The 19,581-nt window shown below is 46.5% G+C and overlaps 1 protein-coding gene across 2 annotated transcripts; it reads left to right on the top strand.

Annotated features, from left to right (window-relative positions):
- Positions 1-859: 859 nt before the first annotated feature.
- RETREG2 (reticulophagy regulator family member 2) lies at positions 860-8,635 on the top strand. 2 transcript variants are annotated; one of them, XR_005064040.1, is made up of 10 exons: positions 885-1,715; positions 1,997-2,103; positions 2,776-2,806; positions 3,153-3,288; positions 3,671-3,755; positions 4,020-4,163; positions 4,292-4,386; positions 4,547-4,682; positions 4,930-5,613; positions 8,621-8,635. XR_005064040.1 is itself a non-coding variant. In XM_037029305.1 (9 exons), the coding sequence occupies exons 1-9, from the start codon at positions 1,429-1,431 to the stop codon at positions 5,556-5,558; spliced, it is 1,650 nt and encodes a 549-aa protein (XP_036885200.1). In that variant the 5' UTR covers positions 860-1,428; the 3' UTR covers positions 5,559-6,343. The 2 variants fall into 2 exon arrangements, 1 of the variants encoding a protein (XP_036885200.1); XM_037029305.1 differs by lacking the exon at positions 8,621-8,635 and having other exon boundaries at positions 860-1,715; positions 4,930-6,343.
- The last annotated feature ends 10,946 nt before the right edge of the window (positions 8,636-19,581 follow it).

Genomic DNA, 19,581 nt, shown 5'->3' on the forward strand with positions numbered 1-19,581 from the left:
GGATCTGGGCTGGCGGCGCCGTGTGCGCAGGTGGGGGGTGCTCACCTCACGGAGTACAGAGAACTGGCTGCGAGGGAGCGCGTACAGTGCTAGTGTCACGCAGTGCTGTCCCGCGTCAGCCTCGCGTTTACGAGCCGCTGGAGTGTCGCGGGCGAGTCAGCGATCGGCATTTCCTGCCGCCCGCTGGTCCGAACCGCCAGCTTCCTAAGGCCGGGAAGGAGCTGGGCTACAAATCCTGGTAACACTGGGTCCGGGCAAGTCAGAGCTGAGCCCCAGCGTTCCCTCTCCTCATCTGAGAAGTGGGGACAATTCGTAGGGAATCATGCCGCACTGAAGGTGAACAAGCCCAGCTGACTTTTCGTACCAATGTGGGTTTTAATGTGAATAAACCAAAGACGCAGGACCGCGAATCGCTCCCGATTGTTTTAAAAAGGGGAGATACACATACAGAGCAATATGCTTATAAGGCGTCGAAAAGGATACACAAGAAACTTAACAGTGCATGGACTGTGCGCAAGGAAACAGGGAAACTTGCTGTATACCTTTCGGTGTAGTTTGTAATTTTAAACCTAAGTAAGTATGCATTTTGTAGGGTTATTGCAGAGGTTAAGTGGTTCAAAGGGCTATAAAACGCCTGGTACGTTTTAAACCTCAATAAATGGTGCTAGAATGACCCCAAAGAGTAAACAGCACTTGAACTGGGTTTTATTTTTAAATTCACCCCCTGACCACAATTTCCTGCTTTGAGCAAGGGATTATAAAGACCTCGGATACGTGGGGGCGGGAAAGTTTACAAAAAGAGACAGGACACAACTTTTCTGAGTAGGTGAAGCTGTTTTTGAGTCTGTCGGGTCACGCGCTGGGGTTTGTTTATCCGACTAAAGGAGGAAACTGGGATGACCAGTACGCCGAGAGTCGAGTAAATGGGACAGCCACCGCCCTGCAAGAGCAGAAGCAGAACCCACAGAGGACACTGGGAATCTAGAAACCCCCTTCCTGCCCTTAGCTCCGTATCATACCGGGGATACCAGGCCAGCACCAGACTCCCTAACCGCCCTAACCGCCCTGCCTACACAGGGAGAAGAAAAAGGGCTGGGGCTGGGAAACACCGAGACACAGTCCCCGCCTCCGGAAGAGACAGACACCACCTGGCCCTCGAGCCGCGGTCACGGTCACGACTCCAGCGGCCGCAGCACACCTGCGTAGAAACCAGAATCTCCAGTAGTACTTGTGCGCAGGCCTGGACCTCCCCATCCGGGCGGTTAGGGCGCGTCACGTGACCGACCCGTCGCTCCGCCATCACGTGTTGCCCGCGGTTGCCTCGGCGGCGCTCTCCCTGGCTTGCGCCCCCTTCCGCCTGACGCGCCCCCAGCGGCGGCCGCGCAGCCCTGGCTCCTCGAGGGCTCGGGCGGCGGCTGCGGCGGGGCTATGGCGAGCGGTGGTGGTGGGGGTAACACCGGCGCGGGTGGGGGCCCGGCGCTGGGCCTGAGCCCCAGCCTGGGTCTGAGCCTAGGCATGGGCGAGGCCACGGGCGAGGCCACCAGCGAGGCGGAGGAGGAGGCAGCCACGGCGGAGGCGGTGGGACGCCTGGCGAAGACGCTGTGGCTGCGGCTCCGCGGCTGGGAGGCGATGTTGGCAGCCGCGCAGCGGCTGCTGGTGTGGGAGAAGCCGCTGCACAGCCTGATCACTGCGGCCGCGCTCAACGGCCTCTTCTGGTAACGGCCGCGGAGGAAGGGGGCGGGGCCGGGTGCGCGGTGGGAGCAGGGGCGGGAGGGGTCGGGGTACCCTTCCCCTTTCCTGGGTTGACGCTGGCCGTGGGGAATGATCCATCCCCCGGTCTTTAAAGACGGTTTTCCGCCTGAGTTACCCCACTACTCTGACTTCGGGTCTCTAGTTAGGCCCATTCCCGCATCAGTGGGCACTTTTCCACCCTTTGCGGTGGCTGCGGGAGCCACTCTTCCCCCATTCACCGCCGAGGTGCCTGTCTCTCTCGAAGGTTGCTGTCTTCGTCGTCTCTCCGGCCCATCTTCCTCCTCAGCATCTCACTTTTGGCCTATTTTCTGCTGGATCTCTGGCAGCCTCGCCTCCTCCCTGACATCGCAGGTGAGCGTTAACTTCTTTCATTTAGCTGTCTCCATTGTGCACTTGCTTTGTGGCTGGCTCCGATCGATTGGTTGAAAGGGGAGGGCAATGGCCACCTGCCTCTCAGTCACCACCACTGCCCCAGGTAGGAAATCGAGAATTGCTCCTTTCTCAAAATTGGCATTTCTGCAAAGGTGGTAGTTAAGATTGTGGACTCTGAAGCCAGATTGCCTGGTTCCATTGTCTGCTCAGCCATTTACCATGTGTGTGATCTTGTAGTAAAAGCCACTCAATCTGTTTGCGTCAGTTTCCTCAGTCCACCTGGAAATCCCATGGGGGATCATGTTTTATGTTTACGGTAGGGCTTCACATGTGATAGGAATTAGGTAAATATTAGCTCTTATCGTTTTGTTGTTGTTTATGTATTTACTTAATAGGATTTTGAAATAACTAGGTACCAGGCTATGTCCAAGTTGCTTGGGATGTAAGCATGAATAAGATGTAGTTCCTCTGTTTGAAAAGGGCAAAGTCTAAAAAAGGAGACACGTGCAAACAACACAACATAGTGCTCCCTGCAGCTGGCATCGGAGGGAGTCCTTTGGGACTACAGAAGAGGAGCGACCATGTTTGCCTTGGGGAGTGTCTCCCAAAGCCCCTACCACTCAGTAACTTCTCCCCCTCCTCTTTCTATAGCATCATCCCCAGAGGAGCCACACTCTGACAGGTGAGTGGAGGCCACCTCTTGAAGACAAATGCCCAAATCCTGTCTTGCTTTGGTGCCTGTGTCACCATGGTGCAGGGCAGCAGTGCAGCTTCTGTAAGCACAGGCCCCAGCATAGTGAGTGGACTAATGAGTAGTTTGGTTCTAGGTTCCCACGTAGGTGGTTATTTGCTTGCTCCTTTTGGGGCACAGGGTTGGGTTTTGCTTCCTTGGACCAGGACAGCCTCCTTTTGGGAAGTAGGGTTATCCATTTTCTTAGACTGAAGAGCTCATTGGCATTCTCAGAGGGATTTGAGTGCTTAGGAAGCTGGTGTCTGAGGCCTCCAGGGGTCATGTCATGTCTCTCCAGTGAGGGTGCGGGGTCAGGCGCCCGGCCGCACCTGCTGAGTGTGCCCGAGTTGTGCAGATACCTGGCTGAGAGCTGGCTCACCTTCCAGATTCACCTGCAGGAGCTGCTGCAGTACAAGAGGCAGAATCCAGCTCAGGTAACCTCCATGACATAAAACTGTTCCCTGTACTGTGGGGAAAAAGAGGTGGGGGTGGGGAGGAGTGTTTGGACACCGAAGAGAGAGACCTGGCGCCTACTTGAGGCACCATTTCACAGCCTGGTTCAGGAGGCAGTCTCACCTTGGAATGAGCTGGTGTTCTGACACTGTTCCCTGCTAAGGCAGAACAGTTTGAATTATAGGTGTTTGGGGGTCTGTTGCAAACTCCTGTATTGGTGGTCTTGGGCATCGTCTTGACTAGATCAGATCGCTGCAGTCCTAGAGGGCATACCCCTGCCTTCACCAGCCGAGCAGTAATGTCTAACTCAAATGAGTGGGTGCATACTTCAGCCCAAGTACTTAAACCCTGTGGTCTTTGCAGTTCTGTGCTCGAGTCTGCTCCGGCTGTGCTGTGTTGGCTGTGCTGGGACACTATGTTCCAGGGATTATGATTTCCTACATTGTCTGTGAGTAGGGGCTAACCCTCCCTTTTCCAAAGCCCTCTTCTTGTCTTCTTTCCCCGGAGATCTACAGGGAGGACTGCTCTCTCTCTGTTTGGTTCCCCATTTACAGAGGTCCCCAAGGGAGGAGGGCAGTAGATATGGAGGGAAGATGTTGGTATGATCTCAGAAAAGGACCCCCCTTTTTTTCAGCCCTGTTTAAGGACCAGTTGAATAAGGGCCCTTAGGAAATAAGCATAGGGAGCTCTGAGTGGATGTTCTATTCCCTAGTGCTGAGTATCCTGCTGTGGCCCCTGGTGGTTTATCATGAGCTGATCCAGAGGATGTACACTCGTCTCGAGCCCCTGCTAATGCAGCTGGACTACAGCATGAAAGCAGAAGCTGACACCCTGCATCACAAACACGACAAGAGGAGTAAGGGGCTCCTGTAACCTGGGGGCGGGGGACACCCTGGAATTTAGATGCTCTCCAGTCCCTTGGCCATGGTTGTCCCCCACTGCTGTCCCTGCTTGGTGAGTACCCTGCTCCTCTTGCTTCTCTAGAGCGGCAAGGGAAGAACACACCCTCTGGAAGTGACGAACCACTGGCAGAGACAGAGAGTGAAAGCGAGGCAGAACTGGCTGGCTTCTCCCCAGTGGTGAGATTCAAGGGAGCTGGGATGTCAAGCAGAAGGTGGGGAGGAATCTCTGCATTAGGGCAGACACCTTTCAAGGAGGTGGGAGTTGGTGAGGGGGTGCTCTTGGATAATTAGTTCTCGTATTCCCCCACTTGTCCTGTTCATCCCGCTTCTCCTGCAGGTGGATGTGAAGAAAACAGCACTGGCTTTGGCCATTACCGACTCAGAGCTGTCAGATGAGGAGGCGTCTATCTTGGAAAGTGGCGGCTTCTCAGTATCCCGGGCCACAACTCCACAACTAACTGATGTCTCGGAGGGTATGGGAAGCCCCTTGCCTCTCCTCATCTTCCTGGTCCCTACTGTGAGATACTGGCTGCCGCTCTCTGATTGTTGCCCCATAAATGTTTTCTTTGAGGAATTGATCCTCTAATTCTACTCGAAGTTCCTGAAAGACTTTAACACCGAGGGCCTGGCCTTCATGTCCTTAGTTCATTCTTAAACATACTAACCTATCGTGGCCATCAGAACAGCAGGCCCATTCCCAGCCCTTTGTTTCCTGCACAGATTTGGACCAGCAAAGCCTGCCAAGTGAGCCAGAGGAAGCTGGGAGCCGGGAGCTGGGGGAGGGAGAGGAGACAGAGCTGGCCCCTCCTGAAGACCTGCTGGGCCCCCCTCAGGCCCTCTCAAGGCAAGACCTGGACTTGGAGGAGGAGGAAGCGGCAGCCAAGGAAACCTTGCTTCGGCTCTCATCCCCCCTTCACTTTGTGAACACGCACTTCAATGGGGCAGGCTCTCCCACAGATGAAGTGAAGCTCTCCCCTGGAGGACCAGTGGAGACCCTGAGCCCAGAGGCAGTGAGTGGTGACCCCACCACTCCCTCAAGCACCCTGCCACCCCTACTTTGCCTTGCTCAAAGTGACCCAGTCCCTTCCCTCTCAGTGCCCCTGCCTCTTCCCCAGGACTCACCCCAGCCCCCACCTGTCCCTGAGGAAGAAGAGGCACTCACCACTGAGGACTTCGAGTTGCTGGATCAGGGGGAGCTGGAACAGATGAATGCAGAGCTGGGATTGAGGCCAGAGAAATCCCCAGAGCCCCCTGATGCTCCGCCCCCTCCACCCCCTCCACCCCCAGGGCCCGCCACCCTTTCTCTGCTACAGTCAGGCCAGGAGGCTCAGGCCGTGGCAGAGCCATGAGCCATGGAAGGAATTGCAGGCACTGTAGGGCTACCTGGCTAGGGGTGTCACTGACGTGGGGAAGCTGACTGTCACATGGTAGCTAGTCCACCCTCTGCCTGCCTACTGTCCCAGGCCTGCTGCTGTGCCTGGGGTTGGTTTTAAGTTTGTAAATAATTTTACATCTGGGTTAGTGGATGTGAACAGGGCTAGGGAAGTCCTTCCCACAGCCTGCACTGGCCTCCCTGCCTTCTCTATTCTCATTCCACTCTGCCCCAAACCCTGGTGGTCTGTCCCTTCTTTCTCCTCAGGGACCTGTGCTGCTCTGTCCTGTGTCCCACTTGGTTGTTTAGTATGGACACTTTATCATTTTCCTGTCCTGTGTTCCTCTGCTTCATTTCCTTGCTGTGTCCCGCCCCCAGCAGCTCAGTCCCTTCTCTGCCAGCACCTCCACCCTGGGAGGCTCTTGTCTGGAAGGTACAGACTAAACCTGGGGTGGCGGGTCAGGCCAGTAGTTGAGCACTTAGGTCACTGTAGCCCGTGGAACCTCTACTGCACCCTTGTCCTGCTTCGTCCCAGCCTTTCATGCAGGAGCAGAGCAGGGATTCCACGGCACATGCACCGGCACTGTGTTAGCGAGCAGGAGCTCTGTCTTGTGAGGAGGGGCTTTGCTACATCCCAGGGAGGGATATGGAGACCTGCTCCTCGGGGGGCATGGGTGGGGCCCTGCTAGGGTCAGGAAGTGGGTGGTAACATCTCTGCAGATATTGACTGCAAAAATAAAGTGTCGATTGGTGAGAACTGCCTACCTGCCTAACTGCCTCACTGTGAGCTGCCTATCACACACTGCCCCATTCTCACCCCTTACCTCCTTGTCCCCTCCGCACCCAGTCTTGCTCCTGGCTGTTTATTTACTTGGTGCAAAATGATGCCAGAAGCAAGGATTACCCCAACAGCCCTAGCCATCTTCCTGGCAATGTCATGTTTGGTGAGATTTAGCATGTATGAATAAAATATATACAGGAGGAGATTGCTTCGTCTTCCCAATTGATAGAAATTTCGGACAGTAACAGTTAAGTCTTCTCCTGGGTTTCCTACAACCTTAACACTTAAAGTTACCACCCATCTACATGCTAATAACTATCTGACTCAGCTCTGGGTAATCTGTACTGGGGAGCTAAGCAAGCAGGACCCATGCCTGTATCAAAACTGATTGTAGGCCAAGGAACACTACAGAAACAGTATCCAACACTAACAACATATAATATGTGCTTGGCATGCCTCCAAAAATGGCTGCTACTTAGTAACTCATCTTTCCCTCACAACTCGATACGTACTGTTACTCACTCCATCTTGGTAGTGAGTAGCGGAGCCAGGATCCAAATTCAAGCAGTCTGGCTCCAGCAATCTCACTGAAGCAGGAAGTCCCTGTGCATAATGGGACACACGTGGAAAGATGCTCAAGAACATGAAAACTATAGAGAACCAACCTAGTATCTCAACTTAGACAAAGAATGGATGAGCACTCTGCTCTGGTTAAGAACAACATTAGCGAGAAAGCCCAGAACTAAGCAGATGGCCCTTCTGAGCCACACCCTCAGTCTTCAGCTGGAGGTACTATGTAGCAATGCTACCTGATTTTCTGAAGTTGACTTCTCTGCCACATCTCCCTTAAGCTTGGAGAATTTTTTTTCTTTCCATTTGTTCCACATTTGCCTGACAAAATCAGGGCTGATTGAGGCCCTATCTACTCCCACTGAAGGAACATAAACTTTTCATCTAGAGATTTCAGAAGAAAATGGAAAAACAGTTCTAAACAAACAGGAAATTTTAAGAAATAGAATTAACCGCCCAGGCTGGTGTAGCTCAGTAGATTGAGCACGGGCCTGCATACCAACCAATCGCAGTTCTATTCCCAGTCAGGGCACATGCCTGGGTTGTGGACAAGTTGCCAGCAGGGGACACACAAGAGGCAACCATGCATTGATATTTCTCTCCCTCCTTCCCATCCCCTCTAGATAAATAAATAAAATCTAGAAAAAAAAAGAAACAATAAGAAAGACACTGGCTCCCACGTAACCACCCACCCCCCTTAGACCATTTTCTTGTTGAACTTGAAATCTGGAGAGAGATCCAGAAGCCTGTAATTGAATCAAAACATGGACCATAGTTTTGGAGGTCATGAGGGTCCATTCTTGACCTTCCTTCACTCTGGTCTCATGCTACATGTTTGTCTACAATTTTTAAAAATGAGGTGCCCAGGCCATTTCCTGCCCCAAGATGAAAGGGACAAGAAGAAACCTTTTTATATGAGTGAAAGAAAAATGAGCAAAAATGTGAAACCTACAATCAGGCTAAACAAAAATTAGTTGTAGAACACGCTGGGGGAAGAAGAGTTGGTTATATGTTTATGTTGTGGGCAAGGCAGTGCACTTAAGTTAACTATACATTCAAACAGCCAACAGTGTAATATGGCTGCTCATAAACAGTTTAATTTTAGGCTACATCACTGGAAGTATAGTCTCCAAAACAATAAAGATACTATCCATGGTGTACTGGGCACAAATTAGAATACTGTCAGAGACCGCTTGCTCCACTTGTGGACAAGCCGACAAACTGCAGTTCCCAAGAGGGGGTCTCCAGAGGCGAAGGCTGAAAATCATATGGGGACCTAACTGTTGAAGGAACCAAGAATTTTTAAGCCAAGAAGAAAAACCTGACTTGAGTCACATTAGTTGCCTTCAGACTTTGAAGGGTTATCTATAGGACTTCAGAGAGCAGAAAATAAATCTTTGAGATTAATAGTGCTGGGCAGAATATGTTTTTCTGGTCAAGGGATATTGCTTAAATGATCTGTATAAGTACAAAACATCAAGTACAGATTCTAAGACTTGTTAATTTCATGGAACTAAGTGTCCAACTAAAGTCTCCTTGGACTTGCTCCACCTACTCCCTTAAATATTGGTTTTTTTTTCATTGGTCCGTCACCACCTCACTTTTCTTTGCACTCTGCCTGGGCAATTTCGCAGGTTCGCCTATTTCTTTTCCACTCATATGCTCATGACTTCTAAATCTTAGCTCAGCTCCTTTCCCAGAACTTCCAGTTAGGCATCTCCACTTGAATGTTTCCTGGGTAGCTTCTACTCAACACACACGAAACTGGACACATACTCTTTCCTCAGTAATACATATACTGAGTATTTCACCCCACCCCCACCTCCCCTTAATAGATAGGCTGTATTTGCCATCTTGCTTGCCAGCACCACCAACTACGAAGATCAACGTCTTCCTCATTCCCTGCCTAGTTAATCACCAGTTGTTGCTGATTTGATGTCCAAGTTAATTCTTAATTCTGTCACCTCCATGACAGCCCTGACTCACACCCTCTTCATCTCTCACCTGGCCTATTATGATAATTTCCCTGCCGGCACTCTTGTCCCCCACCAAAATTCATGCCCAACAAAACAGCTACATCATTTTAAAACACTAATTTGATGACTTTTCTGCTATTTCCTATGAATCAAAGGCTCTCCTCCTACAAGACATCAACCGAGCTCTCTGATACGGTTTAGATGCCTGAGATCTTCTGCCCTTCCTGTTCTTTACAGCATTCAGTCATGAACGGCTTGTCCTCTGTCCAGCTGCGCCGCCCTCTGCCACCCTGCTCTACACACACAGCCGAAACCTCTGCTTGGGAAATGTTTCACTTACCTTTTAAGATGTATGTTGGGCCATACCTCATCCACAAAGCCTTCCCTGATGCCCCATGTCAACTGCCCATCATATGAGACCTGCTCTCCTCATGCTCCCTCATATACTTCCTTTTTTCCCACATGTCACATAAAATCTTCATTATCTCTGAGTAAGTATGGTATATGGGGTATATATGTGCATGTGTATGTGTACAGCTTCCACTGTACTACTTACTCTTAAGGGCAGGGGTTATCTCAATGATCTGAATATTCCCAGAACTTAACACAGTGCCTGGTACATAGCAGATGTTCAATAAATTGAACTGGTGTATTGGAGTTCTAACTATTGAAGCAGCTAATGTAAATAGATTTGGATGGTTGGTACCTATTGGTTGACAATAAATATTTTGCCTCTGTTTGTTACTGTTCTAGAGTGGATTGCAGCTAAATTAAAATAATGCATAGACAAAACTGTGAGTTCTTTGCTCCCGGACCAGGTTAAGGCAATCAGAATGGTCTATATCTGCAAGTTTGTATTTGATATTTTTGAAGCAAAAGGCCTTTTTGAAGTTAAGGTAAGATCACCCAGCTTTATCTTCTGTGCTTGCATTAAACTTTATTATTTCAAAAACAATTTTGACCAAACTATTTAGACTCAGCTAAATATTTAAATATTTTGATCAAAAATTCAATTACATGTATTAGTGCTTGCTTGGAAAAAAAATGTGACTCTGAAGAAACTGAATAAGGTTAAAAGAAGTCTGGGGTTTTCTTCAGTTTAAGTATAAAATGTGAGTTGACTCCAAAAATATCAATTTCACAAAAGATCATGAAAAACTGAGGAACTATTCAAGATTTAAAAACAGACCAGACTTCCAGTCGAGATGGCAGTATAGGTAAACATGGCTTGCCTCTTCGCACAACCACATCAGAATTACAACAAAAATATGGAACAACCATCCCTCAGAACCACGAGAAATAGAGTGGAAAGGAAGTATGACACCATGGAATTAAAAAAAACACATCCAACCAGACTGGTAGGAGGAATAGAGACACGAAACTGTCTTCTCCCACATCCACAGTGGTGGATAAAAATTCAGGAGGGATATCTTGGGACAGATATCTTGGGAGTGAGGAGTTCCAGCTCCAAAACAGGCCCCCGAGCCCAGGGTTCCAGGGGAACCCTCCATGCAGGGTCCCAAGCAGTTCCTCTTAAAGGACCCACACATGAACTTACTCAGACTCACTCCCTTTAAGCTCCAGCTTTGGGGCAGCAGCTTGAAAGGCACCAGTGGCACACAGGGAGAAGCTGAGGTGTCTGGCATCAGGGTGAGAGCTGAGGGACAGCTTTCTCCCAGACAGAAAGGAGGGTAGAGACCATTGTCCCTTTTCCCAACCCTCCCTCTACAGAGCCACAGAACCAGCAGGCTGGTATAATATCAGAGACTCCAAAAACCTGGCTCACACTGTTTGCCCTGCCCTGGAGATCCCCGAGGCTCTGTCCCACCCAACTCCCACCCAAACTGCTTTTCCATATGAATGAATAGTCTCAGCTCCAGCTTCACAACTTCCTAAAGCCTCTCACATAAGCAACAGCCAGCCTCCAGCCCCTGGGCCTCTTGCTAAGTGGCCCCAGGCTCCACACTAGTAGCAGCCAGCCTAGATTCACAGCTTGGCTTCAACTAGGAATCTCCAACTCCAATACAAATAGCAGCTATCTCAGATCGATTTATAGTTAATGCAGGGTGGCCCTGGGCAGAACGCAGGTGTGGGATGACCTTGGCCAGCACCACCAGGGAAACCCCAGAACATGCATACCCAGGGGACAGCCACAGACCATGTCAGAGCACCACCACCCTGCCCACACACAGCTGATCCTCCATGACGGGTGGAAGTTGGTGGTAAGTGGTCACAGCCAGTCCTTGCAGCTGACAGGCCTCGGTAAATCTGTCCCATTGACCTGCCAACAGCAAACAAAGCTCAACTACAAGAGGAAGGTATATTCAGTCCATGCGAAGGGCCCACCTTGAGAACCCGGCTTGGGTGAGAGGGGAGGCTGTGCCACTAGACCCTACAGGACACCTGCTATAGTGGGCCACACTACCAAGACACGGGGTCAAAGTAGCTCTACTTAATACATAGAAACAAACACAGGGAGGCTGCCAAAATGAGGAGACGAAGAAACATGGTTCAAATGAAAGAACAGATCAAAACTCCAGAAAAAGAACCGAACAAAACAGAGATAAGCAATCTATCTGATGAAAAATTCAAAACACTGGTTATAAGGATGCTCAAGGAACTTAGTGAAGACCTCAAAAGCATAAAAAAGATCCAGTCAGAAATGAAGGATACACTAATTGAAATAAAGAACAATTTGCAGAGAAAAAACTATACAGTAGGTAAAGCTGAGAACCAAATAAATGAGTTGGAAAATAAGGAAGCAAAAAAAAAAAAAAACCCTATCAGAACAACAAGATGAAAATAGGATCCAAAAAAATGAGAATAGTGTTAGCAACCTCTAGGACAACTCCAAGCATTCCAACATTCACATCATATGGGTGCTAGAAGGAGAAGAGAAAGAGCAAAAAATTGGAAATCTATTTGAAAAAATCATGAAAGAAAACATTCCTAATTTGGTGAAGGAAATAGACATGGAAGTCTATTTCCTAAGTCCAGGAAGCACAGAGAGTCCCAAACCACACCAAGACCCATCATACTTAAAATGCCAAAGGTTGAAGATAAAGAATCTTACTTCCAGCCAAGATGGAGGCATAGGTAGACACACTTTGCTTCCTTGCACAACCAAAAGAAGGGCAACAACAAACTTAAACATGAAAACAGCCAGAACTGACAGAAAATCATACTGTATGGAAGCCTGACAACCAAGGAGTTAAAGGAGAAACATTCACCTAGACCAGTAGGAGGGGTGGAGACAGGCAACCAGGCAGAGAAGACTAGCAGCAAGGCAGTGGTCAGAGGACCAGGTGGTCCCACATTCACATGCAAATAAACCGGGAGGAACAACTGGGGAGCAAGATAGACCAAGCAACCCAGGGTCCCAGTGTGGGCAAATAAAGCCTCAAACCACTGATTAAGAGTGGAACAAACCGCACTATTCTCTCTTAGGCCCCTCCCCCACACTCAGCAGAGCAAGTGGGTTGCTCCGCCCTGGTGAACACCTAAAGCTCCACCCCTCCACCCCTAACAGGTGCGCTGAGACAAAAAAAAATGCCCCCAAAGAAAGAATAAATCAAAGCTCCAGAAAAAAATACCACTGAGCAACAAAAACATGGCCAACCTATCAGATGCACAGTTCAAAACACTGATAATCCAGATGCTCACAGAGTTGGTTGAATATAGTCACAAATTAGATGAAAAAACAAAGGCTATGCTAAGTGAAATAAAGGAAAATGTACAAGGAACCAACAGTGATGGGAAGGAAACCAGGACTCAAATCAATGGTTTGGACCAGAAGGAAGAAATAAACATTCAACCAGAACAGAATGAAGAAACAAGAATTCAAAAAAATGAGGAGAGGCTTAGGAACCTCCAGGACATCTTTAAACATTCCAACATCTGAATCATAGGGGTGCCAGAAAGAGAAGAGGAAAACCAAGAAGTTGAAAACTTATTTGAACAAATAATGAAGGATAACTTCCCCAATCTGGCAAAGAAAATAGACTTCCAGGAAGTCCAGGAAGCTCAGAGAATCCCAAAGAACTTGGACCCAAGGAGGAACACACTGAGGCACATCATAATTACATTACCCAAGATTAAAGAGAAGTAGGGAATCTTAAAAGCAGCAAGAGAAAAGGAGAAAGTTACCTACAAAGGAGTGCCCATAGGACTGTCAGCTGATTTTTCAAAAGAAATCTTGCAGGCAAGAAGGGGCTAGAAAGAAGTATTTGAAGTCATGAAAGGCAAGGACCTAAATCCAATATTACTCTATCCAGCAAAGCTATCATTTAGAATGGAAGGGCAGATAAAGTGCTTCCCAGATAAGGTCAAGTTAAAGGAGCTCATCATCACCAAGCCCTTATTATATGAAATGTTAAAGGAACTTATCTAAGAAAAAGAAGATCTAAAATATGAACAGTAAAATGACAACAAACTTACAGTTATTAACAACCACACCTAAAACAAAAAACAAAAAACAAACAAGCAAACAACTAAAACAGGAAGAGTGCCATAGAAATGGAGATCACATGGAGGGTTATCAGTGGAGGAGTGGGTGGGGAGAGAGGGGCAAAAGGGTACAGAGAATAAGTAGCATAAATGGCAGGTAGAAGATAGATAAGGGGAGGGTAAGGATAGTATAGAAAATGTAGAAGACAAATAACTTATATGTATGACTAACGGACATGAACTAAAGGGGGGGATGAGGGTAGGGTGTGTGCAGGGCAGAGGGGAATAAAGGGGGGAAATGGGACAATTGTAGTAGTATAATCAATAAAATACACTTTAAAAAAAGAAAGAATCTTAAAAGTAGCAAGAGAAAAGCAGTTAGTTACCTACAGGGGAATTCTCATAAGGCTGTCAGCTGATTTTTGAAAAGAAACTTTGCAGACTAGAAGGCATTGGCAAGAAACATTCAAAGTCATGAAAAGCGGGACTTACAGCTAAAATTGTTCCATGTAGAAAAGATATCATTTAGAATCAAAGGGTAGATAAAGAATTTCCCAGACAAGAAAAAAAAATGAAAGGAGTTAATCATCACCAAATCATTATTATATGGAAGGTTAAAGGGAAAGAAGATCAAAACTATGAACAATTAAGATGGCAATAAATATGTAACTATCAACAATTGAATCTAAAAAACAAACTAAGCAAACAAGAAAACAGAGACAGAATCATGGATACAAAGAGGGTTTTGATGGTTGCCAGATGAGAGGGGGTAGAGGGGAATGGGTGAAGAGGTGAGGGTATTAAGAAGTACAAATAAATAGTTACAGAATAGCCATGGGGATGTAAACTATAGCATAGGAAATGAAGTAGCTAAAGAGTCTAAGCCCTGGCTGGTGTAGCTCAGTGGATTTGAGCATGGGCCTGTGAACCAGACAATCGCGGTTCGATTCCCAGTCAGGGCACATGCTTGGGTTGCAGGCCAGTTTCCGGCAGGGGCCAGTTCCCTGCAGGGGATGCATGAGAAGCAACCATACATTGATGTTTCCTTCCTCTCTAAAGATAAATAAATAAAATGTTTTAAAAAAAAGAGTCTATATACATGACTCATGGACATGAACAATGGTGTGGGGATTGCCTGAGAGAGATGGGGGTGCTGGGTGGAGGAAAGCAAATGGAAAAAAATTGGGACAACTGGAATAGCACAATCAATAAAATATCATTTAAAAATAAATAAAAGGAGACCAAGGAGACATGGCAATAAATGTAAGGTATGATCTTGTATTGGATCCTGTGTGGGGTAAAATGTTACTATGAAGGGCACTATTAGGACAACTGGTAAAATTTGAATATAAATTGTATATTAAAAAGGTTATATCAAGATCAAATTTCTTGATTTTTTAAAGATTTTGTTTATTTATTTTTAGGGAGAGGGGAAGGGAGGGAGAGAGGGAAAGAAGCATCAATTCGCAAGAAATACATCAATTGGTTGCCCCTCACACACCCCCAACAGGGAATTGGCCTGCAACCCAGGCACATGCCCTGGGAATCGAACCAGTGAGCTTTCGCTTTGCAGGCCAGTACTCAGCCCACTGGGCCACACCAGTTAGGGCAAATTTCTTGGTTTTTATCATTTTGCTTTGATTATATAAAAGAATGTCCTTATTTTTAGAATATACATTCTGAATATTTTAGAGGTAAAGGGTAATGTTCTCTGCAAATTGTAACCAATGGTTAGGAAATGTAAATAAATAAGAATGGGTACATGAATATATGTTGTGTGTGGAGAGAGAATTATAAAGCAAATGTGAAACACTGTCAGGAAGAAATATGCATGATAAATATAACAAGTTTTCTATGCAATAGATAAACACATTGTAGTTTCTTCAGATAACTAAACAGAATGAACAACCTACAACTAAGCACAGAAATATGGGCGAATCTCATAAATAAAATGAGTAAAAGAAAGTAGATGCAAAAGAATATGTGCTGTATGATTATATTTACATAAAGTATACATATATTGTTAGAAATCAAGATACTGGCTACTTTGGGGGTCAGGGGAACAGTGACTGGAGGGGTCTTCTGGGGGTTGGTAATGTTTTATTTCTTTTTTATTTTTAAGATTTTATTTATTCATTTATCTTTAGAGGGGAAGGAGAGAGGGAGAGAAACATCAGTGTATGGTTGCCTTTCGTGCGTTCCCTGCTGGGAGTTGACCTGCAGGGAACTGGCCTGCAACCCAGGCATGTGCCCTGACTGGGAATCGAACCGTGATCCTCTTGTTCGCAGGCCTGTGCTCAATTCACTGAGCTACACCAGCCTGGGCCTGGTAATGTTTTATTTCTTAATCTGGGTGCTGGTTATGTGGGGTGTTCAATTTGTGAAAATTCACTGACCTGTACACATTTCTGAATGTGTTGTAACGTCAAGAAAAAAAGTGTCAATACCAAAGTGTATTGATTATCAATAATTGCATAACAAATTACTCCAAACTTAGCATCCTAAAACAACAAATATCCATTATCTCACCTATTTCTGAGGATCAAGATTCTGGGAGCTGCTTAGCTTGGTGGTTTTTGTTCAAGGTCTCCCACCAGGTTGCAATGAAGATGTCAGCCAGGGCTGGCTGCAGTCATCTGACGGCTGGAAGATCTGCTTCCAAAATGGTGCACTCACAAGGCAGTTAGCGAGAAGACTCAGTTCCTCACTTGCTGTTGCCAAGAGACCTCAAGTCCTCATACTAATTTCTCCTTATAGCTGCTTGAGTGAAATGAGGACATGGTAGCATGGTAGCTACTTTCCATGGAGCAAGTGATCTAAGAGAGCGGGATGGAAGCCAGAGTGCTTTCTATGACCTATTGTCAAAAGTCACACTCTGTTACTTCCACCATATTCCATTTGTTAGAAGCAAATCACTGAGTCCAGTCCACACCCTTGAAGTGAGAAGTAGCAAAGAATTTGTGGACATATTTTAACTACCACGCCAACCTTATTTAATTGAGGCAAAAACAGTTCTTTCAGCATTAGAAAAAGAAATCTGAATTCTGAATCATTTATAAATGAGATACAGCTGCATTAAAAATTTGACTGCACAAGGGTTTATTGTTTAGAAAGCATTGTTGCCTTCCACAGACTTCAAGAAGAGGGGGAGGTGTCAATGAACAAAACGAGCTTTAATTACTGGAGTCATTTTTCTAGTTTAGAGACACTTCAAACAAGTAGGACTGGGAATAGGACATTAAAATTAATACAGATTCTCTGCATCCAAGTCTCAATCTACTTCATGAAATTAAAGAAGCTGAATATGAATCAGAAAATTTCCACTTAAAAACTAGAGCTTGCTACCTGGCTGGTGTAGCTCAGTGGATTGAGCGCAGGCCTGCGATCCACACGATCGCAGTTCGATTCCCAGTCAGGGCACATGCCTGGGTTGCAGGCCAGTTCCCAACAGGGGACACATGAGAGGCAACCATACATTGATATTTCTCTCCCTCTCTCCTTCCCTTCCCCTCTAAGGATAAATAAATAAAATCTTTAAAAAAAAAACCCCACCAAACTAGAGCTTGCTAGAAATTAAAAGAAAAAAATCACATCCGCCTAAATAAAAATATTGACTCAAAAACAGCTCCTCAAAGTTATCAAGTAAGAGTTGACATTATTTGAACAAAAGTCAGAGAACTATATTTGAAGTTAGGTTTATAGCTACCTCCTCCCATTCTCTTGAGTATAACACCAGAGTTGTTCAGCAGCTAGAAAAATTTGCGTAACAAATACACTTACCACTTAACAGCGGCATGTTTATGTATTTTTAAAAAATCATTATTTTTAAAAAGAACAAATAGTTTTACTTGCAATTAAATATATTTTAATTTTTATTGATTTAGTTTTTACTTTAATATTTTATTAATTTAATATGCTAATGATTTATGTTAAAATAATGTATATCTAACAATTATATTTTTAAGCTTACAATTTTATATTTAGTTATGTATTTATGTATGTTTGTCTTTCAAAAGTAGTAAAAACTTTTTTTTTTTAATCATCACCTGAGGACATTTTTTCATTGCTTTTAGAGAGAGAGGAAGGGGGGAGAGAGAGAGAGAGAGAGAGAGAAACATTGATCAGTTGCCTCCCAGATTCGACCTACCAGGGATCAAACCCAAAACCTAAGTATGTGCCCTGACCCGGGATGAAACTCACAGTCCTTTGGTGTGTGTATGGGACCAGCTCCAACCAACTGAGCCACCCTGCCAGGACTGAGCTCTCATTAATTCTAAGCACCTTCCCCATTGTGGTTCAGGCCATCATCATTCTTGCCTGGATTACAGCAACAGCCTCTTACCTAGGCTCCCCTCTTCCAGCCTCACATTTCCTCCAGCCTCTTCTCCACTAGAAGCCAGAGTGACTTTCTCAAATACATATCCAATCATGTCACTCCCCTGCTTAAGATTATCTATAGTTTCTCATTCTATTTATGTTAACATCCTCAACACTAACCTGGCCTCCAGTCCCTGAGGTGATTTGGTCTCTGCCAGTTCTCCGGCTTCTGTTCGTTTCTAGCCTGCGTCATATACCCTAAGATTCAGATGCCCCAAGCTTTCTAAACGCTCATTTAGAGAACCTCGTTCTCTCTTTTCTCCGGGTGCTGTTCTCAGCTGTTTCCTCTGCCTGGAGTAACATTTCCTTCCACCCCATTCCTTTCTCTCTTGGACTTCACCTAGCTAACACCTCTCTACTTGCCCCTCAGGTTTTGGCTTGAATAACACTTGTCAACCCCAGAATGGGGTACCAGAAATGTACGGCCACATTACTTTGCCTTTTTCTTTGAATGTATCATCCACCAACGGGCATGTGGAAGGATACTGAATATGTTGGTTGAAGGAAGAAATGAGCTGAATGGCTTCTCTCAGATTTGTTGGAAGGATTGTCTAAGCCAGCTGGTTCATTTTCACTTTAGGTGGAGCTGACTCCTTTTCTCCAAACATGAGACCGGGGCCTGGCCCACACACCCTGGCCATGGGGCCACAGGTCAGGGCTCTGCAGGTTCCAAGTCAAGGCAATAGGGCACAGTCGGGGCTGAGATTAGGCCTCCTGCTTGAGGCATCAGGCAAAATGCTTTTAATTTCTACTGGCCTTAGAGATGTGAGGATGGAAGCAAACACATAGGGAAACAGAGCAAACAGTTGGAGTGGGACAGAGGAGAATAAGGAGAAGAGTATCTCCTCATTCCCATTGTGGCCTGGGTTACCCCTCCATTTTGGAGGACACTCTAAGCTCATTTCACCTGTTTACTTGTTCTAAACTCTAAGCTCATTTCACCTGTTTACTTGTTCCCTGTGGTCAAACTTACGGGGAGTTAGAGTATGATCATCCCCGGGCATGAGAGGCGAGAGGCAGGTGAGAAGCAGAACAGGCAAAAGCTGGAAGGCCGTAACCTGGTGCTGCCTTGTAGGAAAGGCAGGACGTCATCAGTCCGGTGACTCTCGTGCTTCATTCCAGAAATACTGAATAAGCACTCAGAGTATTCAAAGCAGTGCTTTTCAAAGTGCAGTACGTGGATAACAAAGTGCAGTGTCAGAATTCTCTTGGATGCTTCCTACTAACTAAATCAGAAGCTCCAGGGTCCAGGAATCTGCATTTAAAAACAGCTCTGTAGGTAAATAGCTCTGTACGTCACACAGTTCTAGGCATTGCGCTGGGTGCTAGGGACCTTAACACAGAACAAGGAACACATGGTTCACGAGTCCGTGTGTTTGTGTGTGTAAACAGCTGATCACAATAAGATGATGTGAGCGCAGGAACAGAACTAGGGAGATCGCATAGCCCGTGTGCTTATCCCAAACTGGGGGTGGTGGTCACGGAAGTCTTACAGAAAGGGAACCAAAGCTAAACCTGTACGACGGATCTGAAACTCTGGAGAGAAATCTGTACTTCAGAGTAATATGGGAGCCGTCAGCTTGTGGACAATAAGTGCAACCGTGGCCATGAGCGAAATGGCTAGGTACACAGTGAGAAGAGGGCGAAGGACCGACGTACGAAAGACCCCAAACCATGCCAGCCCTCCTTCTCTAACATTTCTTCCGTCCTTGCCTTTGCCGGTCCTTTCGCCCTTCGTGGAGCTAAACTCGCCACAAGAAAAACTCAAATCCCAGCCTTAAGGTGCAAAAACAAACGGCTATCGGTTCTGCTGGGACGCTCCCCCAGGAGCCCTGCGACTGCGCGAGACG

The sequence above is a fragment of the Sturnira hondurensis genome, unplaced genomic scaffold (assembly GCF_014824575.4).
Source record: "Sturnira hondurensis isolate 20B ecotype Veracruz unplaced genomic scaffold, ASM1482457v3 Scaffold0020237, whole genome shotgun sequence".
Classification (NCBI taxonomy): Eukaryota; Metazoa; Chordata; class Mammalia; order Chiroptera; family Phyllostomidae; genus Sturnira; species Sturnira hondurensis.